Source organism: Helicoverpa armigera, chromosome 1, assembly GCF_030705265.1.
Source record: "Helicoverpa armigera isolate CAAS_96S chromosome 1, ASM3070526v1, whole genome shotgun sequence".
NCBI lineage: Eukaryota > Metazoa > Arthropoda > Insecta > Lepidoptera > Noctuidae > Helicoverpa > Helicoverpa armigera.
The window spans coordinates 4,194,284-4,209,843 of record NC_087120.1 but is presented as its reverse complement, the minus strand read 5'-3'; the positions used below and the strand labels follow the sequence as shown (position 1 = coordinate 4,209,843).

General features: G+C 36.6%; 1 protein-coding gene across 11 annotated transcripts in view; it reads right to left on the bottom strand.

The window, feature by feature from the left end:
* LOC110373036 (protein phosphatase 1 regulatory subunit 12B) overlaps positions 1 to 15,560 on the bottom strand; it is a 53,986-nt gene that overhangs the window by 34,495 nt on the left and 3,931 nt on the right. For all 11 annotated transcript variants that reach the window (XM_049839400.2, XM_021330132.3, XM_021330136.3 and 8 more), the window contains exon 2: positions 451 to 581. In XM_049839400.2, coding sequence (XP_049695357.1) covers positions 451 to 581 — 131 coding nt within the window. The remainder of the gene's footprint in view (positions 1 to 450; positions 582 to 15,560) is intronic.

The following is a 15,560-nucleotide window of genomic DNA, read 5'->3' as shown; positions in this document are numbered from 1 at the left end:
GTGCCTGCGTAAATGAACTGATGCTTCTAAACTATATGTTTATTATTACAGACTAAGACCCTGTGATCAGAAGACTTCGCTGACGTCATTAAAATATAAGCTGATACTTTCCCGTTATGGTGTCTTTACGCGTGAATATCGTCAGCATATACAAACAATACTGTTATTCACAAGATCTCAATCAAGTTGATTATCTAAAGACAGGATTTTGGTATTTATTGCAACAAGCCTTGTTCAAAATCCTATCTTTGTATATGTTTTGTTAATCTAAGGGTGCTTCTACACGGTGCATGTATCTGGAGCAAGTAAACATGCGCAGGTGACAAGTGAGTGGTTGCTTTGGTACATGCGCGAGCCGCTGGAAGAGCACGTTTTTAAAATGCATGTAACCTGCGTATATGCCTCAACATGCGAAAGCTACTTGCACCGTGTAGATGGCTCCTTATTTACCTAGCTATGCTGACGAAGCCACACGAAGCGGTGGCGTGCAGCGGGGTCCAGCCTTCGTTGTCTCCGCGGTTGACGTCAGCACCGTGCGTCACCAGGAACTCCACCATATCCAGGTTATCGTCAATGCAGGCCTGGAAACAACACGTTAAGGTAATGTGTAAAGAGGTTTTATGAAAACAATTTAGTTAACTTAATTTACTTTCATAGAGATGAGTACAAATTCTGATTTCAATAGGCCTGTTGATATCAATTGTTATTCATAGGGGGTAACAAGTGGTCAGCATTAGTCACAGTGAGAATTTTTGCTAAAATGTGAAATAAATATGGAACCTTAAGTCTGCATCATAATGTGGGAACAAGAATATTTTTTTTCAATGAAAGTATATTTATATTATTTGAAGATTCTTTTTATGAGGCGATGGATTTCCTGTTGTATAGCTAACGAGCTGTTATATCAAAAGAACGATACTAAAAATGATCATTAAAACAATTTATATTTACAGGAACCCAGAATATTTTTCGTATTAAATGACAAAAAATCGCAGAGCATTTGAAAAAAATAAAAATAATAAACAACCTCATGATCCTATAATTAAGAAAAAAGAAGGAACATTTTAGAAATTATTCTATATTAAGCCAGCAAGCATAATTGAATGTCGCATAGACAGACACGTTGATTCATAATTCGCATAGCCTTGCGGGTCTTGGGGTTCAACTAAAATCATTATCGTCGGTCGGGAAGTAACTTACTTGATGAATAAACAATGATACGCAGAGCACAATACTGTTGGAGCCATTTCAATGCATTTGCATGAATTTTAAACAGGTAACAGTTGCATGAACGCATACATTTGTGGTAATCGAAATCATATCGGATACGGAACGAGTTCAGATTTCACGTACGATTAATTCAATAGAGTATTTCTCATAACTGTATTGTGTACGACCACCCCATGAGATGTTACCATCATGTCTTGTGATTCAAAGAATTATACCACCCATACGCTGAGACTTACAAATAAAGGAGGACGCGGCGATAAGTAACGCTCAATACACGAAAGTAAATTAATAACTCTCAATCCATCTATGGGAAAAGCTAATTAAACTCAGTAAAATAATTCTGCCTGTTGATGAAACTTGCTTGAGAGTATGAGCCACTATGTATGTATGTGTTGTTCTCATAGGACATCAACATTTCCCTTAGGGATGTTTAAATCCTATGCGCTACAGCTAGTGAGAAAGATAAAATATCGCATAGTAGGAAGCATCAGCGTGAAAATATGTTCGCTGGGCGGTAATAGCAGACTAAGCTTTAAAGATAAGAGATCGCGGTAATTGATCTGCAATGGCGAAGCTTACAGTTAAGGCAAACAATAAATAAAAGTAATTTGATTCAATCACTGATGATTAACAGTTTATCTCATTACTATCATTATTTCATTACTACTTTTATCAGTCGAAGGCGTCCAGTGTAACCAATAACAATTACAGACCCGTTTCTTTTTACATCAATCAACGTGGAAGTTTAATAGCATAACTCGGAATAACAACGTAATAAAAACACGTTATATTAGCTGTAAGTGAAGTTGCATGTGCATCAGTTCGGAACCAGTGCAGGGTCAGTGCCGTGGTCACTGGCGCATTCAGTGCCGGACCGGCGAGCTCGCCGCCTATGATGGACTGGCTTTTATGAACAAACTAGATGTTTTCCGCAGATTCACCGGCTTCCTAGGAAAACCGTTTCACGCGCCTGATGCCAAATATCAACTAATGTGTTTTAAATTGGTTCAACAGCTTCACTGTGAACTGGCAGCCAATATTTTCACTATTACGCAAAGCAACTATCATAAATTCGCTCAGCTTGATAACTCGTGATATTAAGAAACCGCTTCTCATTTTTGACATTTATAATACAGTAAAACCTATATATAAAAAAATATTTGGCAAACCGTTTTCAGTTATTAAAGCGTGAGGGCTAGTACACCCACTGAAATATCGGTGCTGTAATTAAATTCTACATTTCTTTTAATAATTTCTAAGAATATACTTCAGTGACATGACATTCTATTCGCCAGCCGGCGAATCGAGAAGTTTACCATGTCTCAATTTAAAATAACATTGTAAATATAAATTGTATCAATTGACCGGCAGTAAATATACTTCAGTGACATGACATTCTATTCGCCAGCCGGCGAATCGAGAAGTTTACCATGTCTCAATTTAAAATAACATTGTAAATATAAATTGTATCAATTGACCGGCAGTAAATATCCATGAGCGGACATTTTTCCACCAATTGACCCTTCCAATAAAAGTCGATAACAAGCAGTGGAAAGAAACTTATTTTTTCTCCGATCAATATCGAATATGTCACATGCAAGGGCATTAGTTTCTTCACAATCCGCAAGAAACTACTCAAATATTTACGAGCTTATACTTTCGCTAGTGAGCAATCACAAATACATGAATCAAATCGCATAGCTTTGCACAAAGTTTCAAGCCTAGACAACAGAATGTTTGATATTGACCTTAACATATGAGATACAATTCAATATCGGTCCTCCTACTAAGTGGCAAATAACCTAGGAAAGGCATATCAATCAAGTACTTAAAGACAATTTTATGAATCGTCGCTATTTGTAGGTACAAAAGTGAATTGATAAAGGATATCGAGTATCTCATTATCTGGGCTGTCCGGATGTGACCGATATTCAAGTTGTGGACTCGTACCGTACCGAGCAATTAGCTTTTCATTATGTAATTGTTTTAATGAACACTTTTGTATCGGTCGCACAATGGAAGGACTGACATGATACGAACGATGATGAAAAATGTATGTATTAGAACACTAGGCTTTGAAATGAAAATACTACTAACAATTAGGAATATAACAGGATTTCATTATTTTAAGGTAACCGGGACGTAAGCTGGGAGATCCTAGTCATTTTAACTAAAAATTACATTTATAGGAATATAAAATTAGATAAGGCAACACAGGAGTCGATTTGCAAATAATCAGATGTCACCAAGCCTATAACTATCAAATAAATAAATTAATCATAGTGGCGCTATTGATGTACCTACCACCTAGCTGCATGATACAAAATACCTGATAGCTATTTGAGGTCATAGACTCGTATCACAAGAAAGCAGGTTTCCTATTGGGTATTCGTTACAAACTTCTATAATATTTGTTAAAATAAAATAGCGATTTCTAGTAAAACGGATCTGACACCAAACTGTATATGATTAAAATGCTAATTTTGTTTTTTGAGCCTTTAACCAGAAATACAACAATTAATTGTATTGAAAGTGACTAAGACAAATTCTCCTTGGCATGCAACATAAGTTCACACAGAAACCTTAAGTGTAAAGACCCGTAGAAGTAATTTATAAGAGCCAATTATGCTCTCATTACCAATTTAGGGCATTCTTGTTGACAGCTCGGTTTAAACAGCGTTTTGGGCAATTGTTACAAATACCAACATATCCGCTGCAGTATTGTATATGACAATGAGTTTATTACAACAGTCCTGCTATCTTTATAAAAACCGCAAAGGTTAAATATTGGTAATTATAATTTTTATTTATGATGATGAGAATCAAATAAGTCTCTGATCATAAAAGATTAAGTACTTAGATTAAAAATAATTTTATAGCATCATCTATGAAATGTAATTCGCCAAAAAAATACATAATTGTGTAACCGAGGTTAACAAAATACATGTATTGAATAATACTGGCTATTACTGACATCATCAAAATATATTCATGTTTTCAGTCATTCATCTTTCTTAGTAGATATAATTATAAATATAGTCATGATTCATCACATGACAGGACCCATTAAATATGAATTAAAATAGAAATAATCCGCCTTAAAAATCTCGACAGTCGCCCTTTTGTAGCCGTCCATAGAGTTTGATTTTACGTACAAAACGCAGTCGAGATTAAATTCCTCGTTCGAGATAAGAGTAATAAACCAACATCATTAGGTATCGGATGGTTGACAGTTCACAGGCGGCAATGACTTCGATTACGGCCAGCAAGCTTGAATTCTTTGCCAAAAAGTCATCTCCCATTCCATATTGGCAAAGTCGATGGAAAAAAATAGAATCGCATGCGCAACCTATGACGTAATAGAACTCCAATATCAACGAATATCTGTCTGTGACGTGACCTCGAAATCAAATTTTCTCGTCCAATTCTAAAATAACGCGGCGCTATGTCATTCAGTTACCAACGTCATACCCCCTGAAAATTTGGGTCGGTCAATGACAGCGCGCATATTGTATCTAGACTGCTGCCTATCCTATCTAGAATCTGGGACAATAATAGGAGTGGCGGAATTTTTATGAACTCGCGATTCCAACTTCTGAAGAAGCTTTTATGGGAACACGTAAAGCTCTGAATCAATAAATTCAATGTCAATATAACTATAAAATGATAAAGAAAAGCGCAAGATAACGAATGCAAAATCGGCAGCCACGAGTCATCGACCCAATTTCCTGGACTATCTAACGAGATGACTATCGCTCGCTATAAATATCAAGTGTTATAATTATTAGACGTATAGAGAAGACAGAACGCATCCGCGATCAAACGCTGCCAAAATCATAACTCATTAAGTCTGATGGCAATACAGATAGCAGAATGTTTACTATTACAATAATATCAAATTATCATGGACATCATGCTTGTCGGTAATAATTTAAGTCACACACTGCACGTGGTCATGGTGTGTCTAATTTCGATAGTTTTCCATTTTATGTTACATGAAATGGGTCGATTTGGTAATTAAAAAGTGAAGCCATACAAATTGACACGAACTCATATTTGAGAACAATATTAGCTAAATTACTGTTGCCATGGTATCGGTTGACCATTACAGAAATAAATTCGATAAATGTAAACTATTTTTAATGAATGAAAAATATCGACTCTAGGTTCTCTAAACGTGCCAAAATCTGTTCCGACCTAGACTGGCAGCAGACTCGCCCATCAGCATCTTAATAAAATTATGTTTAAATGCAATGAGCGACTTGCAGACAATAATTACAAAAGTGACGCAATAGGTAATCGACACACTACTACACAAGCTACTCCAAACGGTGAGAGATTGATGAATATTTATCTACAGACACTACCACCAGACGCTGGTCTTTGTGAGTGGTCAGTTCGAGCTCGTGCGCCGATCTGAAGAAAATGCTGAATAAAAGTAGCCTTACAATGAGGACTATCTACATTTTAGAATTTAGAATGACCGCATAATAATCCCCAAATCCCGCAAAATTCACAATCAAGAGAGTGGAATCAGACATATGACATACTTATTTCCATGAATCCAATAACAGTGTCAAAAGACAAAATGAGATCATGTTCATTCATAACACTTGGTCACATCGATCGGAGATAGCAAGATCATTGGCACACGCGTAATTGATCGAAGCTTTACAGGTATCATAGTTTTCGTCATTGGCACGTCTGTAGTTTATATCTGCTCTGAGGTAACTAACCGCACTTTATAAATAGGGCAGGCACACACGCCAGTCCAGATGCGGTACGCACACGGAACATAAATATAAAAATATATAGCAATCGATAAAATGATCAGTGCTGCTGGGAGCGATGATGTAAACAGAGATGAATGCGTGCAGGGCTTACGACGGATAGCAACAGTTTCTAGTATCGACGTAAAATTGATTAAAGTTCCAGATTGTGCGTGTGTGGTAATTAAACTTTGCTCATTTCAATAGTTCTCTTATCTTTTCAACAAGAGTGATTCCAGATCGATATTAAAAACTGACTGTAATTGAACTATACCACATACAATTTTACTTGATTAGGATGTAACATGTCAGCATAATTAACCTTTTGTGCAAGTACTACTTACTAGCCTACCTACTAATGACACTGAAAGCCAACCCTAACACAACCATAACAGCTCGAGTTGGATCGGGTGGTATACGCCAATAATATATATTGCAAAGAATATACATATTTTTCAAGAGTGCAGATTTCTTAATTTTGCACTTTAATTAATATTCTCCGCGATATCGTAAATTAACTGGCCCATACAAAGATTTTCATTGATATATCTACGTGTCACGATATTTGAATGGCTCTTATTTTTATAACAAGGTTGCATAGCTGCGAAACGATTGATCTTGACATGGGCAAATTGTGTAACTATTAATTTGACTAAACTATTGCTCATATTATTTGGGTACATATTTATTTCTTTTGAAAAAAAATTGTGAATTTGTCAATACCTTTTGGTCCATGTTGTCAAGATACCCAATTCAGGGATTTGAATTAATGTAATGAGATCACTCGCTACCAATAAAGTTTTGCGAATTCGTTCTTATTTTCAAACACCATTAAAAGATTTTACATTTTTGAATAGTTCTATAGTCTAATTGTTGTCAAAAAAAATTGCAACTACAAACTTGATGACGATATGAAATATCCTGATCGACCTAAGCGTGCGAATTTAAACAAACTTAGCGTCTGAATTGATTTAAAATCATGTTCAAAAGGCGAGAAGTCGAAGATGTTTATGGCCAGCGATATTTCACAATATCTGTGCTATGTTACGATACAGTGAACGTGCAATTCACAGGTTATTGTAATGCTTGGCGCTCTGCGCTGGCTGCTGGCAGCAATTCATGTCCAAAAGAAAAACTTTGGGCATGCACACTTGCCAAAATTTTAACATACATATCTGAAAATCCAAGCTTTTCAAGCTTTCATTAAAGTTTAGTAGTTACTAAGTAGGTACTCCATATGTATTGTTACATAATATGTTCTAAAGCACATAGAGTGCTTCGGTACTCAAATCTACCCATTAACTAATCCGTGACTATGCCGAAAGCTAAAGCCGATCCCGAGTTCAGTAGCTAGGTACTCAGCTAATACCACTCTCTACAGGCTTATATTCGAGCACATATGGGAAGCTATAGAGTAAATCCGCTTTCAAGAAGTCTATTCCAATCTCGGATAAGGAGCTGTATTCTGAAATGCTACGCTAACGTCATTGGGGATCCGAGCTATTGTGTGGGTATGAAACTAGATCGGCTTGGGATTGCTAACTAACTAGATTAATCACTGTAAGTGAAGTGTACACGTGTATTAATTAATGCCTGTTCGATACATTGAGGCGGCCGTCATCTATCCAATTTCAATTCACGGTACGTTACCGACAAGCGTCACTTGCAGTTCATGTAACGCTATTGTTTACGTTGACGTTCTTAAGATAGCCAATCCAGATAGGTGATCTTCCTATACAGTAAAGCTTGTCTCTATGGGTCTTAACGCAGACTGATGGAGTATTACCTCTAAGTCTGAATACAAACAACTATACCTAGCAAATATTTAAATCAAAATAATAACTGATGCCATTCGTTTTTAAAAATACTTGCCCAGCTTTTACCTGGAAATCAAAACAATAGTCAGCTTGCCTAACTGTTGCTAAAGTTTTTAGAACTCGGTAAAGAAGTTTTCAAACATTTGTTTTACATTCAGGACTGAAGTTGTATAAAACTTTAGTTAGTACTTGTAGCCCAATTGTTGTGAATTTCAAAAAAGAGTAATAACTAGAAGTATTGTGAAAGTGGAAAAGGGGAAGCATGAAAGGACTTTTGCTACGTAACCTAAACCTACAAAAATTACTTACATAAATCAGTCATAAAAAAATAGACATGTCTAATTTCTATTTTGTAAAAGTTTACCGGTTAAGTATGGATCACTTTCCCACCATAGGGTTGTAGGATACATGATTTATTTGCCCATATAGAGTTCAAAGATAGTAACAATAGAATCTATCTGGAAAAGAAGAACCAGTTACACAGATTTTTTAAAATGAAAATTCGTTGATACAATTTGAACAAATAGTTCATATGTAAGCTCCACAATAGTTGAGCTGTCATATTTAGCCACCGGTGCGCCGATAGGGCGTCCGACTGACGGCCGAGGCGACTGCCAACCCGGCAACCGATACTAAATAATAAATCTTGACTGTCACATAACACAGTTGCGAATTATGTTCTACGTGTAGTAACCTCATTTTAGACCGAATCTTATCACTGCAAGATTTGAATGTTGATTTGATTTTTGTGCCACCCATCTTGGCTCATTAGCCCTGTATACCTAATTGCATAGAAATGACCATAATTTATGAAATTCTGATTTTCATTCCTGCATAGAAATATTATTGAAAAGCTCTCATACTTAATACGCATAGGTAAAGTACAGGAGTAATCGCCAATGAATGGAAGAATTTATAGAACATTGGAAACTAGACCGAGCGGCGCATAATACGATAGAGTCCATTCACAGGAGCTTACAAGTTTTTCAATAGACCACTGAACGCAGGCTCATCCCATAATTTCTACCCGTTTATTTCTCGTTTATATTGAAGTTGAATCAGGCAAAGTTAATCGAACATTTATATTTCTAGAGGGAAATTACGGGAAAAGTTTGATGCAAATTAAAAATGCTAAGAATGATGAATCATTAGATGAAAAATGTAATGCATTGGTTATAGGGCCAGGCCACAACAGTGCGTTGCGGCGTCGCATCGCAAAAATCAACGACGCATATCATATTAATCGCATAGCTGTGCAATGTTGTTTTTGCGATGCGACGCCGCAACGCACTGTTGTGGCCTGGCCCATAGATATAAAACGATGTTGTGTCAATTAGTGTTTGCCTGGTGGACCCAGCAACACTTCCACTATTTGCTTAAATAGGCCAAGTTTTTTAGAAGTACTTGCTACTATAATTATGAAATGTAAACTCTAACAAGAGAGTAAAAAAGCGGAAGCATCTATTAACACATGCGCTACTCACTACATCGGAGGCGTTGAAAACGTACAAAATATTAGCAGCAGTAAAAATAGTAAGAGCATCGAGTCACCACCCATTTCGCCTATCCTTGAAAACTGTACTATTGGAGCAGCAAAAACATTGAATAAATAATTCATTTAAGAGGTTGGTACTCGTATTTTCAAAGGACCCGTCCTCAGCTTCGCAGTTAGAGCGAAACTAGACTTAGATTGACAACAGTAATTCAATAGTCGTATCATGAAAGGGTCTGCGGAGCCCGATGAAAACTTTATCGGTACCGCTAGCAAAAGTTTGCATAGCTATTCCATATCATGGTCTGTGATGAATGTAGGTATATGTACGCGAACGCTATGATGGAAACGAGGAAAATAGATTCGAACAACGAACTGTCTATTCGTGACCTAATTAAAAAGCATACGTTCGTAAAATTGTTTTGAAGTAAACAGTGAAAATATTATGGTTTCAGTGATCTCAAAGTCAGCCTTGGAAAAGTTGGAAATCAGTCAATGCAGCAAGTTTGTTCGCATTTTTCTGTTTTAAAGATGATGAAGGAGCGTGGGCTTAATATTTTCAAATGTTTTTTCAAGAGTAAGATTTTAAATTTCTTTGGCCGTTATTTAGTCCATGCCAACCAACAAATACGTATTCAGAATCGAATGTTTTGATGAAACATCAGAATCTAAATTGCGAATATTCTCAGGGGATAATTGCTCTAGCTAGACACATGCATGATAGATCGTAATTATCTATCCATCCTGATAGGCTGAAAAGGCTGACATATTTACTCAGTCAACCATCAAGTGCCAAGATGTCGCAGATGGAAGTAGCGCTGTTGACCCAGTTATTGAAGCGCGAAAAATACGTGATGCACACACGCCCGAACATAATCTATGACAATGAAGAACGTAATAAATTACACATTATGTACGTTAAAAATGTTTATCCCTACGACGAATACATATTTATTATGCAATACAAACAATAGGATATCGCGATGTATTAAAAGTTGATAAAACACCGGCAGCGCTCACAGTAGAGGAACTATTAACGGCTATGCAGCCAGTTTTCCGGTTGACACGTGCAGATAAACAATAACTTTGCTGTCCTACAACTACAACAATGCACTACGAGCATTCAGTTTCAATGCAGTTTCCAAACAAAATAAATCAGAATCAGTTCTGTAAAAGCGTACATGCATTGCATGGTCTATTTTGCAAATGAAATGTCGCTTTTATGAAGTCCGAGGAGTCTCATGATCCCAATTTGCAAAAAACTATCCAGTAATCAAAATAAACCGTCTTCAGTGGCATACACGCACTAAGCCGAATCGTGGTCTCTGGCATTAATTTAAAGTTAAAGAAGCTAAGCTATATTTGCGAAACCTATTATTAAAACGATACTCCTAATCTTGGCAGGTTATTTTATGTACCTAAAGAAGTAGGTCTCTAAATCAATTCCAGACGATACTGTTAAACTTGGAATATACAAACTATATTTCAGCTGCATCTCTGCAGCTCGTAGCTGGCAAGTATTTTATCGTTGTACTTATAGCGAAGTGCAAGATATGTCATTACTTATCTATAATTAATGGTTCCTGCACACAATGGCCCACTTTGGCCACTATTCAATTCCTGGCACTACATTCGAATTTTAGTGGTAATCTATCAATGAATGTTGTGCAAATATCGCTTCTAACGTAAACGTAGTAATTGTCTCAAGGGATTTTGAACATGTTCCAAACCTAGAGTTGATAGGTACAAGTAAGCTGCTAATCTATGTACTTTATTCACGCGAACTAAATGAGGGGTTCACGCTTGTAGCCCTTCAGGGAATACATAGTCACATCATATCCTGAGTATCGTAGTGCACGTTTACAGCGACCTTTAAACTACACTTGACTATATTATAACGTGCACATACGCCACCGTGTTCAGTTAGTATCGTATTCACATGCGTCAACGGCAAGCTCTGATGCAACACATGTACCAGAAAATCGGGTTAAGAATAGTATATGCAGACCGTTTCCATGTTCCGCTGATGTACTCGAGCCTACGTGAAATAATTTCCATATGTCTATGGATACTATCTATTAGGCAGAGTGCATGTTTTGAAATTAGGGTAAATATTGCGATAGAGTATTTGATGGGCCTAGTAACATAAAACCACCCAATGAAACAAAGGAATAAACAGTAACATTCTGGATTATGAACGGTTATTTGCAAATTAGGCTGGTCTTCAAAGTGGTAACACAAATGCCAAGTGCGGAATGAACCGAAATTGCGGGATTCAAACCTAGATTACAATTTTCCACAAAGCATTAATTTCATCGGTATATAGGAGAGCGCTTTGATGGAGTCCGCAAATTGGATATTATAATCCGCTTATATGTTGCTTGTTAATCCAAATGCATTTTGGGGCTCTGATGATGGATTGCATTAACATCCATCCATTCAGTGTACTAAATTGAAATTCCTGGATATCCTGTTGTAATGAAATAGTGGCAAATTGAGTATGGTTTTAATTTATATTGATTTTACACGCAAACCATAGTATTTGATACCACACAATACTCAAAGTTATAGGTGACACACCCCACGAGAAGATAAACATTTTCTTGTATCGTGTTTTTTTTTTTAATGAATTTGTTGGATTTTCCACATTTCATAGAATGGATAGGAATTCAATCATCAAATACATACATTGTAATACATTTCATACTAACAATAGATAGCGTAGGTGTTTTGGGGAAATGTCGATCGGAATCAAAGTCCGCATATTTTAGCTTAGTTTTGACGTGTTTATCTGAAACCAATTCCGTGAAAACACATCTTGGGATCGGCCTGAACACTAACAAAAAATATATAACAGCCTTACTAACTATTGGGAACAACGAGTGCCTTCGTTCGAAGTCCTGGTGATAGGCAACTGACGCAAGTTAAGAAATGAAGATAAACGAATGAAATTAAATATGTCTTCGCAAAGGCAACATGAACACAAGATTAATCAAAGCATATCTTTCTTGAAATGGAACAATGGCTGTACTATAACAGAGCAGTAGGCAGACGCGGACACATGAAAGTTTTTAAAATGTCGTTAAAAGTTGTAGTAAAGTTTTGGGTGGTTTACGACTTGTTTTAAACAGGAATGATACTTTTTACTGCTTTATCTCATTTTGATGCCATCATCAACCTATATTCGTTGTTTGCCGAAATCGAAATTGCTCCTGGACGAAGCGCAGATTTGACTTTAGAACATTGCTGGTAGATTGATCCAGAAACCGCGCAAACTGGGTCCTAACATAATATTCTAGGAGTAATACACTTATCATTATTTTAAATTAAAAATTATTTCCGTGAAGTAATAAATTAAAATTACCATTAATATTCATTAATTAGTAACATATGATATGATGATGATAATGTATCCCTGGAACCATGGCGCTATCAGAGGCTCAAGTAAAACAATGTGTGTTATTGATTCGGACAACCAACAATCGTGGTTGCAACTAACGATCGATCCATTGTCAATATTTTCTTTGGAACGATTGACCGTGCCTTCCTTGAATCAACTTCAAAAATAACGTGCGTTTTAAAAGTATTGGCGCTTGCTCAGCGATAGAGTTCTGCACACTTCCTTCTTAATTTTGTCATCGTGCACCTAACTGCAGTTCTTAGTGGAGTATGCATTTAAAGTTTCACAGGGGCAAACGTATAGTCCTTGAAATTATCGAAGGACTCCTCCTATTTTGGAAAACGCGGGACAAATCTTGTAATTCTTCGAACCATCAACCTAAACCCTAAACGAATAAAGTAGCGCTGTTTAAGTGGTAATCTAATATCAAAATATTTTGATCAAGAACTCAACGGTAAATATGAGGATAGGTACATAAGTCTGTGTGCTACATTTATGTCGTGTTGCAAGCAGGTTGTCGCGATTCAGTCGTTAGTATAAAGGCTTATTCAGATATCTACGACATGCGGGTGATCTAATATGGGAGAGCATATTCTATCATTGTACACACCTTCACCTTTACAAATTATATTCTGATTTAATCTTATAAAACAATAATTATATCGGCATATTCATAAATGTAATAGCACTATTATTATACTATATTAGTAGACTATATTTTGTACCTTAAGTCACAAAAAACTATCAATGGATTCGAAAATACTGTATTAAGGATCTACTTAATCTACATAAAATAACCCTCGTGGACGGGTTATTGATAAAAAGTTTGCAGACGGACGATGCAGTGCAATGCAAACCCCTGCTAACTACATAACGAAACTCGCAGCTCGTAGCGAGCCAGTTGCGATACACAATTTTGCTATACTGCATCTTATACTGTCATGTGCTACGTATGAATGGCGAACTTTCGTAAAACTCAATTTACTCTCAGTAAATCTTGAGGTAGAAAGTTGCACGTTAAGAAGAGTTGGTTACAATTAAACACTAACAATAGAGTATCGCATTAGAAGTAATGTACGATCTATTCGCAGCTGAAACCATGCGGCGTTGCAATTTCAAGAATACCTACGACGAACCATGCCCACTGTAACACCCAACACTAGGGTTATGATCTCAATAGTCTATTTACGTAAGGAATTCGCGAAATGTACGGAATGTTGCCAGATTGTCTGTTTTGGAGTTATGTCGACAAATGAGGCGTTTGTATTAAGTTGCAATTGACAGCTCGCATGTGATCAGCTAACAGAAACGCGTTAGTACGTGCTACTGACGCAGATCAGTAATCTGAGGGATGAACTACATAAGGTCAAAACCATATAGGATACATCTGTGTGAAAAATAAATCCCGTCCATCTAGCTGATCATCGCTAAGAATTTATTAAAGAACCTGTTACAGTTTCAGTGAGAGATCTTGGAAGTTTTGAGTTCTACGACAAAGATGCAAGCCTACCATAAAAATATTGCAAAGTTGTTAAAACGTTGCTAAGTAAAGTAACTTCTGGCGATGGCGAGTTCTGCTAAATATACTCCATAATGACTTCCACATCAATGTTTCCTGTAACCAGCAATTCAAAGCTGTTCAACAATTTTCACTTTGGATTTGTTGGCTACCGTCGAAGCATTTTTCTTTTAGGAAAAATATCGTTGCATCTTACCCTTTCACGAATTATGTGAACTTATAATTATCAAACTATTTTGCAACGCAAAACAACTAATTTATTTGTTTAGAAGGATGACCTTTTAAGTCAATATAGTCATACGGTTAAACGCTAAGACGCGAACTACGGGAGAACATTAATTGTCCCTATTAAAACTTATTAATACCTTCCTGCGGTCACTGACTGGCTTATTAGACAAATCTTGTGAGTGGGCGGGTCTACCCTACGACCTTAGATTGTTTTAATAGCACTTTTAACTCTGGTCAAAGGGCCATTACCACCCACAACTTTCTTTATGGGATTTATTGACATAGCTAACACAGAGTGCAATACGTGCGAGTACCTTCGTGCGATAAATTCACTTGGATAAGAATAGCTCAACGACTTTTAATTACACGAGCAGACTTCTTAAATTCATTAAAACTAAATACATTACGACATCGGTAATCTCAACTCGGTACTTGTACAACGCCGCTGCAGCAGATGACAGCGGACGCGTCGCTTCGATATGAGCCGGCAATGTACGCGCTGACGTATGAGATAGTGCTGTAGACAGTCAGATTCTAATTCTGTACCGGTGACGTTGTGTTCGGTCGAAACAATCGAAAGTTATTCCGAGTGCTAAACCGACACACGTGACTTGGTATGCCGCGTTCTATTCGAAACACCGATTTGCGGAAGTCCATTAGAACTATATCGATTAAAGTCTTGTTTGAGCTACAAAAATAAGCTCAATTAATTTTCTTACTTTTATATCACCAACAACAAATACTATAACATCGATGCTACACTATCATAAAACTGAAGCATGAAGAGTTTGTTTATTCGCTTGAACGCGCTAATATCAGGAACTTCTGGTCCGATTTGAGAAAGTTCTAGCCCATTTATCAAGGAAAGCGCAACCTAGCTATTTTTTATCCTGATGTGCGAAGTAGTTTAGTTATTTATTAATTTTATTGAATGCCAAAAATTACTACAGAATGATGTGAATGATTGAATAGTTTAATAGCTTGTTTTAATGTACAATAAGAATATTACATGCATTTAAATATGAAAAATATGCGCGAAAAACGTTATCCTTCTTGGAAGTAGGGTAAAAAGTGACTGCAGTAACATTATCTATGATGTAAAACT